Here is a 15,982-nt window from a genome sequence, read left to right as displayed (position 1 = left end):
ATGTGACATGATTGGGTCAGTCAACAATCCTCCAGATAAATTGGTCATTTGTTTTGTGGGACAAAACTCTGAATACATTGACTTGTCACATTTGCCGATAAATAGTTGCTACACTTGAGATCAGTTACCTGTGACACTGAAACAAGAACAAATTGTATTTCTACAGCACCTTTCAAGTTGGGAGGACGTCCCAAGGCATTGGTCAATCAAGGATTTTCACCTGAGCTGGGGGTTGGGATCAGGAGGGGTGGAGGACAGGGAGGGGGAGGGTGATCAAAGGCATGGTCGAAGAGGAAGGTCTTGAGATGGGCCTTGAAGAAGGCAAGGGAGGGGCGAGGCACAGGGACTGTGGGAAAGAGTTTCAAACGATTGGGGGCAGAAAGGCTGAAGGCCCGACTGCCAATGGTGGGGTGGGCAAGTCGGGTTGGGGACATGGAGCAGACCGGAGCCCACAGGGGAGTAGACGGGCACCTTATTGTCAGCACGTTAATGTTCCATGGGCTATGAATTCAGGTACGGTCACTGAAAGCATCACACACCACTGCTTATTGCTAAAAGCTTTCATAGGATTTCCAAGGCAACCTAAATATTCTTAGCCCACGCCCAGCAATTCTGAAGAGGATATCTATATGGCAACTGCGTGTTTGTTATTTATTTCCATATTGTTTACCAATTATTAGAGATGGGTGGTGGATTGAATAGAACTCACTAAGGAAATCTCCTCACTGTTACCACTGGCTACAGCTGCGGAGAGTACACGGATACGTGTGCCCTCTGATCAGCCCTCTGTTAGACTGCAAGACACAAGGGTCAGCCTTCAATAGTATGTAGAATCTGACACCAGAGAGTCCAGCCAAAAGGATGGTCAGTTGACTAATACGCTATACGATGGCAGAGCACAACACCAAGTCGGTAGGAGGTGATCATATGCACCATCAAAGAGGATGGTCTTCAGGCGTGATCTGAAAATGGGGAAGGAAAGGGCAAGGCAGAAGAAGAAAAAGAATATTCCAGAGTTTTGGAACGTAGTGGCTAAAGTGCAGCCACCGATGGTGGAACGGAGGGGCACAAGGGACATGCAGTAGGCCAGAGCCAGTCTAGCGGAGGCAGCAGGTGGTGGTAAAAAAAAATCTGGCAATCAAAAATGAAACTGTTACTAACCACACAATAATTCACACTCCTAGGAGAAAAAAGCTGTTAAGTGTTACTTTGTGGACTGGCTTCCATTCCCACGTGACCTGAGTTTACGGTCTGTAAACCCTGCGATTCACCACAGCACAAGCACCAGACATTGATCCTGGTTTTGGACGGTATCTCCTCCTCAACCCCCCCGCCCCCCCAAAAAAAAAGCTTGGGCTCCCAGTCAGCTGGGCAGGTTTGGGAAATTAAAATGATTGTTATTGTTGGTCACAGCTGGGTTGAGAAATTGGTCTCAGGGGTTTACAAGGGGAGAATGGAGAATTCAGGCATTGCTGTTGAACAGTCAGAGGGTTAAACATCTTATCCAGTGGAGAGCACCTCCGACAATGCCACCCAAGCCCTGCATTCGACCAATTGAGCCAGACTGCTCCTCCTGAAAATCCATTTGGAAAATCCAGAACTATTGGTAAACGTGTCTTCTACAGAAATCAATCAGTGCTTTGAAACATTTTGCAGTATGAAATGCAAGTTATTTTCTTCCTACCTTCCTAATGGTCAAACAGCCAGTTAATATACAACAGAGATATTCCTTAAAGGGATGAGCACATAGGCCAGGTACTGGGGCTACCTATGAAATTGCAGACACAGGCAAATGTGAGGAGATGAAGGAGACAAAAGTGAAAGGAGATTGGAGAATATAAAAAAGCACTCTGTATTACCCCTCATCGGGTGACACTGGCAACGCCTCCAAGCAAGAAAACTATCCTGAACAGGATAAATAGGCACAGTACTGGATGAAAGGAAACCGTTCAGAAAACACAGGACAGATCGGGCTGCTGATCATATGAACAGCCATCAATTATTAATACGAGGGGCTGGAAGACGTATCGAATCAACAAAGAACCACGTAAAGAGGCTTCCACAAAACCTGCTGAAATTCAATTACTACTTAAAAGCAGGAGAATATTGATAAATAATTCACATAACAGTCGCAGGCTGGAACAGTGACTATGCTCTCCAGAATCAGCTGGTTACCACTTCGCAGAAACCCCCACGCGGAGAATCCCTCAGATTAGCGAATGTTTGCACCAAAGAAAAGTTCCCCGAATCTTCTCTCTTCCCCCTCCCCACACCCCCAGGTCAAAAAAGGGAATTTTTTTTCTTTTGGTCAGCTGGGTGTCTGACACATACGGAAACCCATCACCGTGTTAAAGAGTACCCAAACCAAGCTGAGATTTCCATGGATCCCACCTACCACATGGAAATCCCAGAGATCGATTGTTGGAATGAAATGCACGCTCTCTCCCAGGAGGGACACATCCTGCTTATCGAATCCCAGAAAGTATTAGGCGCAGGTCGGAAAGAGCCGAGGCTTGGGGACCCCAGAGTGTTCCTTGGTGTTAACTGCTGGAGTCGAACCACGTACCTTGCCATTGATATCGCTGGCAAACGTTCCCGCTGCTGTTCCAGCTAGGATCACCCTACCCATTTGGGCTTTGCCCCCAGTGCCCCCTGGCCCCAGTGACTGATCGGAAAAGAAGGCAATCAGTTGAATTACCAACACAGAATATGTAAAAATTATTATTGATAAAATTTAAAAGAGAAAATACGTCTGATTCCAGGCTTTTGTGTTGTCCAGATATTGCGAAAAAGAGGAAAAGAAACAAAATAAAATTTCCAGAAGTGACTTGAAATGACAAAAGAAAACCTTTTGATGCAGTTATTTAACTATCGGATAAGGAGGAACTAATCAGATACAACTGTAGGGAAAAGTTCATAACTGCCTTCTAAAAGAATTGAATACACAAATTGTGTGTCATTTGCGTGTGAGACGGCGACGACTCAGCAATTATTGAGCAGAAACAATACCGCTGACACGAAGGAAGCCAGGGAGGAGGTTTCACCGGATCAATATTGTGGCCTTGAGGTGCAACTGTTTTCCCTAAGTTTTCAAAGCAGACCCGGAACACCCCTCCCACCCACATACCGAGCCCCCCACTCAACATACAGAGAGCAGACACAGCCCCTCACCCCAATACACAGCCCACCACAGGCCCCATCCCACGCATATACACGCACACATAGACAGCAGCCCCTCCTCCACAGCCCCCCCCCCCCCGGTGCACAGCCACCCCACCCACCCCGCATGCACAGCCCCCTGCGCCCAGCCAGCCCCCACCCCGGCGCCCGCCCACACACACACACAGCACACCCCCACACACACACACGCGTGTGCTCACAGCCCACACACACACAGCCCCCCCACCCCATACACACAACTCCCCCCCACCTGCGCACAATCCCCTCCCATAGGCGTGCAAAATCCCCACCATCCACACGGACGAGCAATCCTCACCCCCCCCCCACGCGTGCGCAATCCCCACCCCCCCCCCACACAAGCGCAATCCCCTCCTCCCACACGTGTGCGCAATCTCCTCCTCCCACACGCGAGGGGCAATCTCCTCCTCCCACACGTGTGCGCAATCCCCTCCTCCCACACGCGTGCGCAATCCCCTCCTCCCACACGCGTGCGCAATCCCCTCCTCCCACACGTGTGCGCAATCCCCTCCTCCCACACGTGTGCGCAATCCCCTCCTCCCACACGTGTGCGCAATCCCCTGTGCGCAAATAATTCCCACCCGCACCCAGACCCCCCCCACCTGCACCCAGAGCCCCACCACCCGCACCCAGACCCCCCCACCCGCACCCAGACCCCCCCACCCCACCCAGACCCCCCCCACCCGCACCCAGACCCCCCCACAAAGATCCCCCCGCACCCAGACCCCCCCCACCTGCACCCAGACCCCCCCACAGACCCCCCACCCGCACCCAGACCCGAGCCCCCCCACCCGCACCCAGACCCCCCCACCCGCACCCAGACCCCCCCACCCAGACCCCCCCACGCACAGACCCTCCCCCCACACACCCACAGCCCCCCCCACGCACAGACCCCCCCCCCACGCACAGCCCCCCCCCACGCACAGCCCCCCACGCACAGACCCCCCCACGCACTCACCTTACCGGAGCCGCTTGTTCGCCTTTAGCCTTTGCCCCGCCGCCTCAGCCGCCATGTATGTATGTATGTATGTATGTATGTATGTCTGCGGGGTGGAGTGGGTGGGGGGGGAGTCTCTCCGCTCCCCGCCCGGGCCTCTCCCTCTCTCTCTCTCTCCCCGGGTCTGTGTGTCTGACCCGCCGCCCGGCCCGCGGCCCCGCTCCGCTGTAAACAAGCCGTGCGTGTGTGAGGGTCAGCAGTCCCCCCGCGTCACCGTCACCGCCACTCCCCTCCCTCCCTCTCCCGCCCGCCCTCAGCGCCGCTATCTTTGGGCGGGTTTCACGCCCATTTTAGGCGATTTTTTAAAATTAAACTGAACAATGGCACCAACTGCTCAGTGACCGCCCCGCCCACCCCCCGCCCGCCCCCCCCGCACACCCCGCCCGCCCCCCCCCCCGCACACCCCGCCCGCCCCCCCCGCACACCCCGCCCGCCCCCCCGCACACCCCGCCCGCCCCCCGCACACCCGCCTCGGCTCCAGAGACCGAATTATTATTATTATTTTGGGCGGTGGGGGGGGAGGGAAGGGGATTATTTTCCTCGTGGGTGGGGGGGGGGGGAAATAAGGGCAATAACGACGTTAATTACATAGAAATGTTTGGTTAAGAGTCTGTGTGAGTGTCGGGTCTGTCTGTAAGTGTCTGCAGGTGATTGTGTGTTGTACAGTGTCACTCACACACACACTCGAACACACACACACACTCACACTCACACACAAACTCACACTCGAACACACACATTTCTTGGAAAGAGATTTTAAAAATGTTTGAAGGTGAGGCTCGCGCCGCTGCCGTTGGTCCCCAGAGGCTCTCAGTGCAGCACAAGACCAACCCGCCCAATCGGGCGTGAAAATAGCCCAATTCATCAGCACGGGGACAGCGAGGCCCTCCCTCCCTCCCTCCCTCCCTGTGTGTGTGAGTGTGCGGCTGGTGGGCCTCGGGCCTCCTCACTCCGGCACTCGGGCGGGTAATCTTCATCTCTGTGTGTGTGTGTGTGTGTGTGTCTCGGCGATTGCCCCCCCACACACACACTGATAGGCTGGCGGGGTAGGCCGCTCTCAGGCCTGAGGTAGGCCACTGTCAGGGGGTAGGGAGAGGGGGGTGGGGAGGGAGGGGGGGAGGAGGGAGGGGATGGGTGGGGGAGGGGAGGGAGGGGGGGAGGAGGGAGGGGGGTGGGGGAGGAGGAGAGGGGGAGGGGATGGGGGAGGGGGGGGGAGGAGGAGGGAGGGGAGAGGGGAGGAGGGAGAGGGGGGGGGAGGAGGGGGGAGGAGGAGGGGGGAGGGGAGGGGAGGGGGGGAGGAGGGAGGGGAGGGGGGAGGAGGGAGTGGAGAGGGGGTGGGGAGGGAGGGAGGGGAGAGGGGGGAGGGAGGAGGAGAGGGGGAGGGGAGGAGGGAGGGGGAGGGAGGGGGGAGGGGAGGGAGGGAGGAGGGAGGGGGTGGGGGAGGGAGGGGGTGGGGAGGAGGGAGGGAGGGAGGGAGTGGGGGGAGGGGAGGGAGGGAGGAGGGAGGGGGGTGGGGAGGGAGGGAGGGGGGGGAGGGAGGGAGGAGGGAGGGAGTGGGGGGAGGGAGGGAGGGAGGGAGGAGGGAGGGGGGGGGAGGGAGGGAGGGAGGGGAGGGAGGGAGGGGGGGAGGGAGGGGGGAGGGGAGGGAGGGAGGGAGGGGGAGGGGGGGGAGGGAGGGAGGGAGTGGGGGGAGGGGGGAGGAGGAGGGAGGGAGGGAGTGGGGGGAGGGGAGGTGAGGAGTGTCCCATGAGTGAATGATCAGTATTATATCCGGAGGATTGGTGGTCAGGACACTGGAGCTCTCCTCCAATAGTTCCACGAGATCTTTAATGTCCACCTTAACCTGCAGCCCAGACTCTGTTTTGTGTCTTCCTCCAGGCAATGCAGTGCGCCCCTCGGCCCCGGGCAGGGCGCCCCTCGGCCCCGGGCAGCGCGCCCCTCGGCCCCGGCGCGCGCCCCTCGGCCCCGCGCCCCTCGGCCCGGCGGCGCCCCTCGGCCCCGGGCAGCGCGCCCCTCGGCCCCGGGCAGCGCGCCCCTCGGCCCGGGCAGCGCGCCCCTCGGCCCCGGGCAGGCGCCCCTCGCCCGGCAGTGCGCCCCTCGGCCCCGGGCAGCGCGCCCCTCGGCCCCAGGCAGCGCGCCCCTCGGCCCCGGGCAGCGCGCCCCTCGGCCCGGGCAGGGCGCCCCTCGGCCCCGGGCAGTGCGCCCCTCGGCCCCGGGCAGCGCGTCCCTCGGCCCCGCGCGCACTGCAGTATCCATCTCGACTGAACTCAAAAAACAAAGTGGGGCGTGAACCCCACAACCTTTTCACTCTGGTAAAAGTATTGCCAAATGAGTCAGGCTGACACCTGAAGGGCTGTTGGCCAGGATTCAGGCCTCTCGGGCAGAAAATGTCCGAACCCTGGCTCCCACCTCCTCCCCATGATATTCTTCTCCATGCCCGGGCTTTTCAGGAGTTTTTTTTGAAGACAGGTTTAAAAGAGAGCGTTTAAAACAATGGTATTTAGGGAGTGAGTATCGGTTGGGGGTGTTCGTGGCTGAAAACTCAGACACTGATGGTAGGGCAGTCTTGAGTTGGAAGAGAGGGTATGAACGGGAGAAGGGTTTTGGAGGAGATTAGCAGCGTTGGGTTCCGCATGGATGCAGAGTTAAGGCGCGTTGGGGTGGGGGGGTGCAGGGAGCAGAGGTCTACGCACCTGCTATACACGCACAAGACGTGTAACGTACCGGTTAGAGCACCCACCTCGCAAGCGAGAGGACCCGTGTTCAATACCCGGGCGAAGCGAAACCTTTGGCAAGTTTCCTTCATCCACACGCCTCTGTTTATCTAGCAATAAGTAGGAACCCGGTTGTTAGTCGATTGGTAGATCGCCTTCCAGGGGTAATAATCCCTTCAAATAAATAATAATAAATTGGTCACTTAATCCACAACTGTTTGTGGGACACAGTTGTGCGCAACAGGCTGCTGTTTTTCGCTCACAAAATGTGCAGTCAATTCACTTTGCAGTATATTCTGCGAAGTTCTTTGATACATCTCAACGGCATGTAACGCTCTATATCAAATAGAAAGATTATTATAATTAGAGAAGGGAGTGTGTGCCATTCTTGGACTGTATGGAGAAAAGAGCATGCATAGGAGAGAGATCAGAAAAAATTTCCTCAGACTCAAGGTTGTGTACGTATAGAATATACAGTCACAAAGGAAGAATCAATTGGGATTGATTTGTTTCCAAAGTAAACAATACTTTGGAAACAAAGGTGTTTGTGACATGAAAGGAAAAGTTGGGAAAATTGGATTAAAAAACACTTAAGAATATTTTAATAAATTGTGGAACAGTCTCCTTCGGTTCCCATGTGAAGAAATTTATACAGGAATTTCATACCCAGGTCCTTGGATGTTATTTGGTGGCAGCCTGGCTCAGCCGGTTTTTTTTTTACAACAATAACTTGCATTTATATCGCGCCCTTCACGCAGGGCAGCATCTCAGAGCGCTTACTTACTTTACACTAAATCCTGTGAAGCGGTTTGAGATGTCGTCATGCAGAAGGAGCTGGACCAAATGCGTGGATAGTTTTCAGTGTACTTTTTCTTATTTACCAGAATGATACCAGGGATGAGGGACTTCAGTTACGTGGAGAGACTAGAGAGGCTGGGATTATTCTCTTTAGAGCAGAGTGGATAGGGAGAAACCGTTTCATCTGGCAGGTGGGTCGGTAACCAAAGGACACAGATTTAAGAAAATTGGCAAAAGAAACAGAGGGGAGACGAGGAAACATTTTTTTGCCCAGAGGGTTGGTACGGTCTGGAATGCACTGTCTGAAAGGGTGGTGGAAGCAAATTCGATAATAGCTTTCAAAAGGGAATTGGATAAGTAGTTAAAAAGCAAACATTTGCAGAGCTATAGGGTAAGCAGGGGAGTGGTATTAGTTGATAGCTCGTTCAAAGAACTGGCACAGACACCAACTATGGATCGAATGGCGTCCTTCTTTGCTGTAAGATTCGATAATTCTGTGATTTCTTCCTTTGTGATTAGTATGTCGATAATCCTGTCTTGTCTCAGTGGCATTTTATTTGCTTTCCAAGCTGCACCATGGCGATGTTCAGGAGAAGCATCATATCACTGATTAGAACAACTGAAGTCCTCGGCCGAACCTTCAGGTATCATTCACCTTCTGCTTCTCTTTCAGCTGGTGTGTCAGTTTCATTGGGTTCAAGCCCGTACTTTGAACTCATATTCCATTGCTGTACTGAGGGGGCGGGGGGGGGGGTGCGGGAGCGCTACGTCACTGGAGGTGCCATCCTTTGGATGAGGTCCTGTCTGCCTGTTCTGGAGGACGTTAAAAGATTCCTCACGGGAAGGAGAAGGGAGTTTCTCCCAGTGCTCTCCACGTACGTTGGGCACTCATGTTTGTTTGGTACAATCTGTGATTTGATTTGATTTTGGTGAACCTGGTGTATGCCCATCCCCATGCTTAAGAGTATCCAAACCAAGCTGAGAATTCCATGCATCCCACCTACACATGGATATTCCAGAGAGAGCTTGTTGGAATGGAATGTGCACTCTCCCCTGGAGGGACACATCTGCTTACCCAATTCTGTAAAGTATTAAGCGCAGGTTGACAATGGCCAAGGCTTGGGAATTTCTGTGGATGTCTGAACCTGTGTTCACAAACTCAGACTCCGGGTAACCCCTGCCAACAGTTGTTGCCAGAAGTCTCAGATCAGCAATCTGGAGAACAATCTGTAACACAGAGGCTATTCATTAAGCCAAGGAGATGCAGAGGGTCCTCTTGCTCACCTCACAAGCGAGAGGACCCAGGTTAGAATCCCCGGCGGGATAAAACCTTAGGCAAGTTTCTTACTAAACACATGCCGCTGTTTACCTAGCAGTAAGTAGGATCCCAGTTGTTAGTCGATTGGCAGATCGCTTTCTGGGGATAATCCTTCAAAAAAATCATAATAATAATTTGGTCACTCAATCCACGACTTTGTGGGACACTGCTATGTGCAATTGGCTGCTGAGTTTCACAAACAAAATACACAGTTAATTCACTTTACAGTATGTTCTGTTAAGCGCTTTGCGACGTCTCAACAACGTGATAATGCGCTATGTCAAATGCAAGGACCATTATGATTATCAATAGATTAGATTAGTGGAGTCCTGTAGCTCAGTGGTTAGAGCACTCGCTTTGCAAGCGAGAGACCTGAGTTCAATTCCAGGCAGGGCGAAACCTTGGGCAAGTTTCCTTACTCCACACGCCTAATAATAATCCCTCCAAAAAACAAAAAACAATAATAATTGGTCATTTTCAATCTACGACTGTTTGTGGGACATTGCTGTGCGCAATTGGCTGCCGCGTTCGCCCACAAATATACAGTCAATTCACTTTACAGTATATTCTGTGAAGCGCTTTGGGACGTCCTCCCGACGTGAAAAGCGCTATATCAAATGCAAGGATTATTATTATTATTATTATTATTGAGACAGTTGTGTTTGGTGCCTCTGGTTTCAGTGCCTCGGCAGCCTGCTCGGCCCTTCAGAAAATGACTCGTGTGCGGGTGGTGGACAACAGCTCCCTGGGCAACACCCCATACCACCGGCCTCCCAAATGCATCCACGTGTACACCAAGAACGGTGTGGGTAAGGTGGGCGACAAGGTCCTGCTGGCCATTAAAGGGCAGAAGAAGAAGGCCCTGATTGTCGGCCATCGCATGCCGGGCACCCGCATGACTGCCCGCTTTGACTCCAACAACGTAGTGTTAATCGAAGATAGCGGCAATCCCACCGGGACACGCATCAAGGTGCCGCTACCCAGTGAGCTCCGAAGCAAGGAGGGCGAGTATTCCAAAGTGCTTGCCATTGCTCAGAGATTTGTCTGAGAGGAGGTGGGGGGAAGGGGGAATTCATCCCAAAACAAGAGTTTGATAAACCTCACGTTCGTTACCGTGACTGCAACCTCTTCAACTGGGAATTGCCGTCATAGTGCAGTGACTGGACTTGTCAGAGCCTCTGGCCAGTGAACGTCTATGTCTCTGGATCTCTGCTCCATTGTGTTGTGGGAACATGACTAAACAGACCCACACTCTGTGTGGGAAGGTCCTATTATTAAAAAAAATTTAAAAAGAAAAAAAAGACCCTTATCTATGGTTTTCATCACGTCAGGCTAGATTAAGCCAACTCTCTGCTCGCCGGACTTCCCAACGCTTTCCTCCACCTCCATTACATCGCCCGCCTCCACCATTACCTCTCCTCTAAGGCCGCTGAGACCCTCATCCACACATTCATCACGTCCTTGCTTGACACCACCAACTGTGCTCACCGGACTCCCCAGCTCTTCTCTCCAGGTGTATCTCATGTCCTCTCCCGCACCAGGCTCTGGGAGCCGATCACCCCATCATCCCCCAGCTCCGCAGGTTCCCCACCCCCAGAGGGTTAAGTTCAAGATCCTCATCCTCTCTTTTAAATCGCTCCACGGTCTCGCCCAACCCTACCTCTCTGACCTAAAACCTTACCAAACCGGTTGCTCCCTTACCAAACCGGTTGCTTCACATCCCCTGCCCAACCTACTGTCAGGGTTTCAGCTTTTCTGTCCTCATGCTCTGGAACTCCATTCCGGAGTCCTTCCACTTCGGCCCTTCCCTCGCCTCCTTCAAGGTCCGTCACTTAGACCTTTCTCGTTCACCAGGCCTTTAGTCATCTTTCCTCACCCACCTCGCCGAATCCAACCACCGACTCAGGTGCAAACCCTCGACGGTTTTGCACTGTGGGAATCTCCCAACATGATGGGCGCTGTATAAAGGCAATTTGTTGTTATTTTCTGGCTTTAACTGAGGACTTGACTCGGAATATGGCTAATTTGGTCCATGCTTATTGTGTGTGCAGTTCTCTGGCAGGTCCCTTCATGTGCTGTCTACAGCTCTGACAGCACCAAACAACAACAACAAATTGCTTTTATATAACACCTTGCATGTCGGGAGGGCGTCTCAAGTCGTTGGACCCAGCTTGAGAAGTTCGAAGAACCATCCCTCAATCAGATAGGGATCGGATGCCTACAGAGTACATTCCACAGACGTATGCAACTATCCCAGAGAGTATTAGTCACAGGTTGACGAGAGTCGAGGCTTCGGGGAGTCCCGGAGTAGGAGTTTAGTTTAACCAGCTAAAACCACACATTACAAGCACCAGAAAGCTTCCTGCTGCTTGACCAGCTAGACAGCGGGTAGGCAGGATTGCGGCAAGAGGCAGGGGCTGTGAGGTGAAGGGGAGAGTGCAAGGGGTGGGATAAAGCTGGTTAATAATTGAGATTCAGAGAATTGTAGTTTTAAAGTGAGAGAATTGGTAACTGTGAATGGCGAGCAGCTCCTCTGTCCACCAGAGGGCAGACTTGCACACGATTTTCTGTCTTGCCGGCTGAATGGACAGAGTTGGATGGTTCCAGTGTGCTCACTCAGTATGGCTGAGGCTGAAGGAAAAGTCTTAAGTTGTGCACTGAGACACAAACACGGGCACAACAGTAACCTGCTTCTCAGTCTCTTATTTGTAATAAAATTTGATAACGCTGAAATCCCGGAGTCCCGTAGTGAGGTGGTTAGCGAGAGGCAAGCGAGAGGACCCAGGTTTGATTCCCGGGCCGGGCGAAACCTTAAGCAAGTCTCCTTACTCCACGTGCCTCTCTTTAACTAGCAGTAAGTAGGAACCTGGTCGTTAGTTAATTGGCGGATCGCTCTCCGGGAGTAACAATCTCTCCGCCCGCAAAAAAATGTGATCATTCAATCCATGATTGTTTGTGGGACACTGCCTTGCACAATTTGCTGTTGTGCTCTAACCACTATGCTACAGGACTCCTCACAGCATAGTGAAGGTTTAAACCAACAAACTTCCGACATAAAGGTGAGAGATCTATGGATTGAGCCAGGTTAAGGTTTAGTGTTTTCAACTCCTTCCACCCACTAGACTATCAGAGGCCAAGCCTTCAGCTACCATGTCTCTTCACTCAAGACCTCTCTTGTCATTCCATTTGGGACTGCCTTTCTCCCTGTGGATTTCTCTCTATCCAACACTGACCTCAGTTGTCTCAACAGGTGGCAGCCTGGCTTAGTTATTAGCATTCTTGAGAGTTACATTTTCTTTGTATCAAAGATATATTGGGTGTAATATATTATGAATTAAAGTCCCAGATCAGGGAATTTGAACTCAGTCTGGTCTGACATTCCAGTCCAATGTTGGGAGGAGTGCCACATTATCAAAGTTGCTGTACTTGGGTGAGAAGTTTACCTGTTCAGGTGGATGTTAAAGATCTCATGGTACGATTCCATAAGAGAAGGGAGTTTCTCCCTCTGTCCTGAGCAACAACCCCCCAAATAAAATTGATCACTCACTTCATGGCTATTTGTGCCATGAAGTGAGTGATCAACCCCTCTATTCATAAATATCATAAACCTCTCCTTGTCCTCTGGTACTGTTTCCACACCATTAAAAACCATAATCATCACTCCTATCCTTAAAAAACCCTTCCAAACTCTACTCCAAATTACCATTCCGTCTCCAATCTCCCTTTCCTCTCCAAGGTCCTGGAACGAGTTGTTGCTTCTCAGCTTCGCTCCTTCTCCCGCCACTACCTTCTTGAACCCCTCCAATTGGGTTTCAATGTCGCCCGCAGCACAGAAACTGCCCTGGTAAAAGTGAAAAATGACATTCTGTCCATCTGTGACGAGGGCTCCCTCTTCCTCCTCATCCTCCTTGAACTCTCTGCTGCCTTCGACACTGTCGACCACTCTATCTTCATCCACCGCCTTGCTTCTCACCTCAACCTTCTCAGCTTTATCCTTGACTGGTTCAGATTGTACCTCTCACACTGCCTTCACTTTATCTCCACAAATGGCTTCTAATCTCGCCTCCGCACTGTCTTGTGTAGCTTTCCTCAGGGCTCTATCCTTGGTCCCCTCCTCTTCAATATCTATATGCTCTCTCTTGGTGACATCATCCGTAGACATGAGATCAACTTCCACATGTTTGCAGATGGCACCCAACTCTACCTCTCTGCCTCCACCCTTGATTCCAGGACCACTGCTGTCCTGACAGAATGTCTGTCAGACATCAAGTCCTGGGTGAGAACTAACTTTCTTCAGGTGAGATGTTAAACTGAGGTCCTGTCTGCCAGTTCAGGTGGACGTTAAAGATCCCATGGCGTTACCTGAAAAAGAGGGCAGTTTCTCTCTCCCAGTGTCATCCACAACAATCCACAAATAAAATTGGTCACTCACTGCATGGTTGTTTGTGAGACATTGCTATTCGCAACTGGCTGCCGCATTCATCTACAAAACACAGTCACTACACTTTACAGCACATCCTACAAAGCGCTATGAGATGTCTTCCTGACATGAAAGGTGTTTTATCAAATGTAAGGATTATTTGTATTGCCAGTGAGAGCCAGAAAAATAGAGCAGTAAATGGGCTGTAGGAAATTTTTGGAAGGTGATATAATAAAGCTGGGCTGAGGCAGTGGAAAGCCTACGTGATTGAGCTCAGGGAAGTCATGGGCTGCAGGAAGACCTTGGTGCTGTATACAGTGTCACGGATCCTCCCACGGAATGCTTGGATTCCAAGCAAAGCCATGCTCCCATCTAGCACGTCCACGCTCAGAGATTTAACAATGTCTGTCTCACACACTGTGTTAACACTGTCCATCTCACACAATGTGGTAATAATAATAATAATAATAATCCTTGTATAGTGCCTTATCACGTCTTTGAGACGGAATATACTGTAAAGTGAATTGTATATTTTTTGGGCGAAACGTGGCAGTCAATTGTGTGCAGTAGCTGTTCCTCACAGAGTCAGCAATAGTCCTGTGTGGGCTAAGTGTCAGTGGTCACGTCTCTCGTATTTCATCGCAGTTGATACAGCAGCTATCTCGGGAGTTAACTTTTCTATGTATCAAAGATGTACAAACAGCACAAGCAAATCCACACGTAGCATGGCTTTCAATCACACTGTGTGCTGGCACCACAGTACACTGTGCAGAAGAAATATAAGAGTGATACACTGTCTGACACCTCCTTATCATCATCAACTGCAACTTACATTTACATACTGACATCTACGTTAATGAATGTCTGAAAGTGCTGATCAGCAGCATACTCAGCAAAACAGTGGGAGAAGTTATTATTATAATAATCCTTACATTTGAAATCAGGCCTTCACTTCTGGAAGACGTCTCAAAGCGCTTCACAGATATTCTGTAAAGTGTAGTGACTTGGGACGTCTTTCCAACGTGAAAGGTACCACTGTGAAGTGCTCCGGGGGGCTACCCTGCTATATAAATGCAAGTTATTGTTATAAATATAATTGTTGTTGTTCTGGTGACTGTGTTTTGTAGGCGAATGCGGCAGCCAATTTGCACACAGCGATGGCCAACAACAACAGAGTTACGGACCTGAGCTGGGGGTAGGGGTCGGGGTGGGCAGGGGGGAAGCAGGGAGATCGAAAGAACGGTCGAAGAGGAGGGTCTTGAGATGGGTCTTGAAGGTGGCAAGGGAGGGGGCGAGACGAGGGACCGCGGGATGGAGTTCCAGAAGGCGGGGGCAGAGTGGCGGAAGGCCCGCCCGCCAATGGTGGGGCAAACGAGGCAGGGGACATGAAGCAGCCGGAGCCCGTTGGGCGGAGGAAGTGAGCATGATGGTTGTGGGTTAGGAGGTCGCAGAGGTGGGGACGGGGAGAGCAAGACTGTGGGGGGCTTTGAAGGTGAGGACCAGGATCTTGAACTGTATCCTCTGTGTGATGGGAAGCCAGTGGAGTCAGGCGAGGATGGGGGTGATAGGGTTGCGGAGCCTGATGCGGCAGAGGACACAGGCTGCAGAGTTCTGGATGATCTGCAGTCTGTGGAGGGAGGAGTTGCGGAGGCTCATAAGCAGTGAGTTTGCATAGTCGAGCCTCGATGTAATGAAGGTGTGTATGAGGGTTTTGGCGGCCTGCGGTGTGAGACAGTGGCAGAGCCGGGCGATGTTGCCGAAATGGGGGAAGGCAGAGCGGGTCATGGCACAGATATGGGATAGAAAGGATAGTTGAGGGTCAAACAAGACCCCAAAGTTCCGGACTGGCTTAGTAAGGTGGAGTGTGCAACCATGGATGGTGATGCTGTCAGTGCCTGAGGTGAGTAGGTGCTGACGGGAGCCAAACAGGAGAGCCTAGCTTGTGAGCTCAAAGCCCCCAACAACAAAAACTTTTGGGGTTTTAACTCACAACCTTTTGAGGCACAATGATGTCAACAGGTTGGTGATCGGCAGCACATCACATGCTACGTTGTTTCACCCATTTCGCGGTGCTGACCTCATCTCGAGGGGTACGAATGTTTCCCCAAAGATAAAGTAAAAAAAAAATTTTGTTGCTCCTCACAATTCCTGCCTGAGCTCACACGCAATCCAGCGGCCACCACTTCCTGCTGACAGGAATAGTGTTAAACGGCAGGGCTGATAAAGAGTCTCACAGCCTGGTTACAATGTTGTCAGCAAGGTTGGCACCTCTATAATAACCTTTACATTTGATGCAGCGCCTTTCATGTCTCATAGCGCTTCACAGGATTCGCTGTAAAGTGAAGCGACTGTGTATTTTGTAGGCGAATGTGACAGCCAATGTTCACATGGCACTGTCCCACAAACAGTCGGGAAGCGAGTGACCAATTGGCTTTTTTGAATATAGATGGCACCACTGACAATGTAGCGCTCCCCTCCCCAACCTGCAACCTGCGCTGCGTGTCGGTCCAGTGACTCTCAGTATTGCTCACTGCTGT

General features: G+C 51.9%; 2 protein-coding genes across 8 annotated transcripts in view; one reads left to right on the top strand and one right to left on the bottom strand.

Moving 5' to 3' along the window:
• LOC103179195 (CSC1-like protein 2) overlaps positions 1-4,232 on the bottom strand; it is an 84,911-nt gene extending 80,679 nt beyond the window's left edge. For both annotated transcript variants that reach the window (XM_042332977.1, XM_042332978.1), the window contains exon 1: positions 4,157-4,232. The gene's annotated coding sequence lies outside the window, so the exon portion shown is untranslated. The remainder of the gene's footprint in view (positions 1-4,156) is intronic.
• On the top strand, positions 4,154-10,328 carry mrpl14 (mitochondrial ribosomal protein L14). Of its 6 annotated transcripts, none has more exons than XM_042332663.1 (3): positions 4,154-4,211; positions 8,277-8,351; positions 9,707-10,328. In XM_042332663.1, exons 2-3 carry the CDS (start codon positions 8,284-8,286, stop codon positions 10,071-10,073), a joined length of 435 nt encoding a protein of 144 aa, XP_042188597.1. In that variant the 5' UTR covers positions 4,154-4,211; positions 8,277-8,283; the 3' UTR covers positions 10,074-10,328.
• Positions 10,329-15,982: the final 5,654 nt, after the last annotated feature.

The sequence above is a fragment of the Callorhinchus milii genome, unplaced genomic scaffold, assembly GCF_018977255.1.
Source record: "Callorhinchus milii isolate IMCB2004 unplaced genomic scaffold, IMCB_Cmil_1.0 Scaffold3, whole genome shotgun sequence".
Classification (NCBI taxonomy): Eukaryota; Metazoa; Chordata; class Chondrichthyes; order Chimaeriformes; family Callorhinchidae; genus Callorhinchus; species Callorhinchus milii.
The sequence above is the reverse complement of the archived record's forward strand: the minus strand, read 5'-3'. Positions and strand labels throughout refer to the sequence as shown.

Coding starts and splice junctions, on each gene's coding strand:
- mrpl14 (XM_042332663.1), top strand. CDS start 8,284: ATGGCGATGTTCAGGAGAAGCATCATATCACTGATTAGAACAACTGAA. Junction 8,352..9,706: donor GTCCTCGGCCGAACCTTCAG/GTATCATTCACC, acceptor CTCTGGTTTCAG/TGCCTCGGCAGCCTGCTCGG.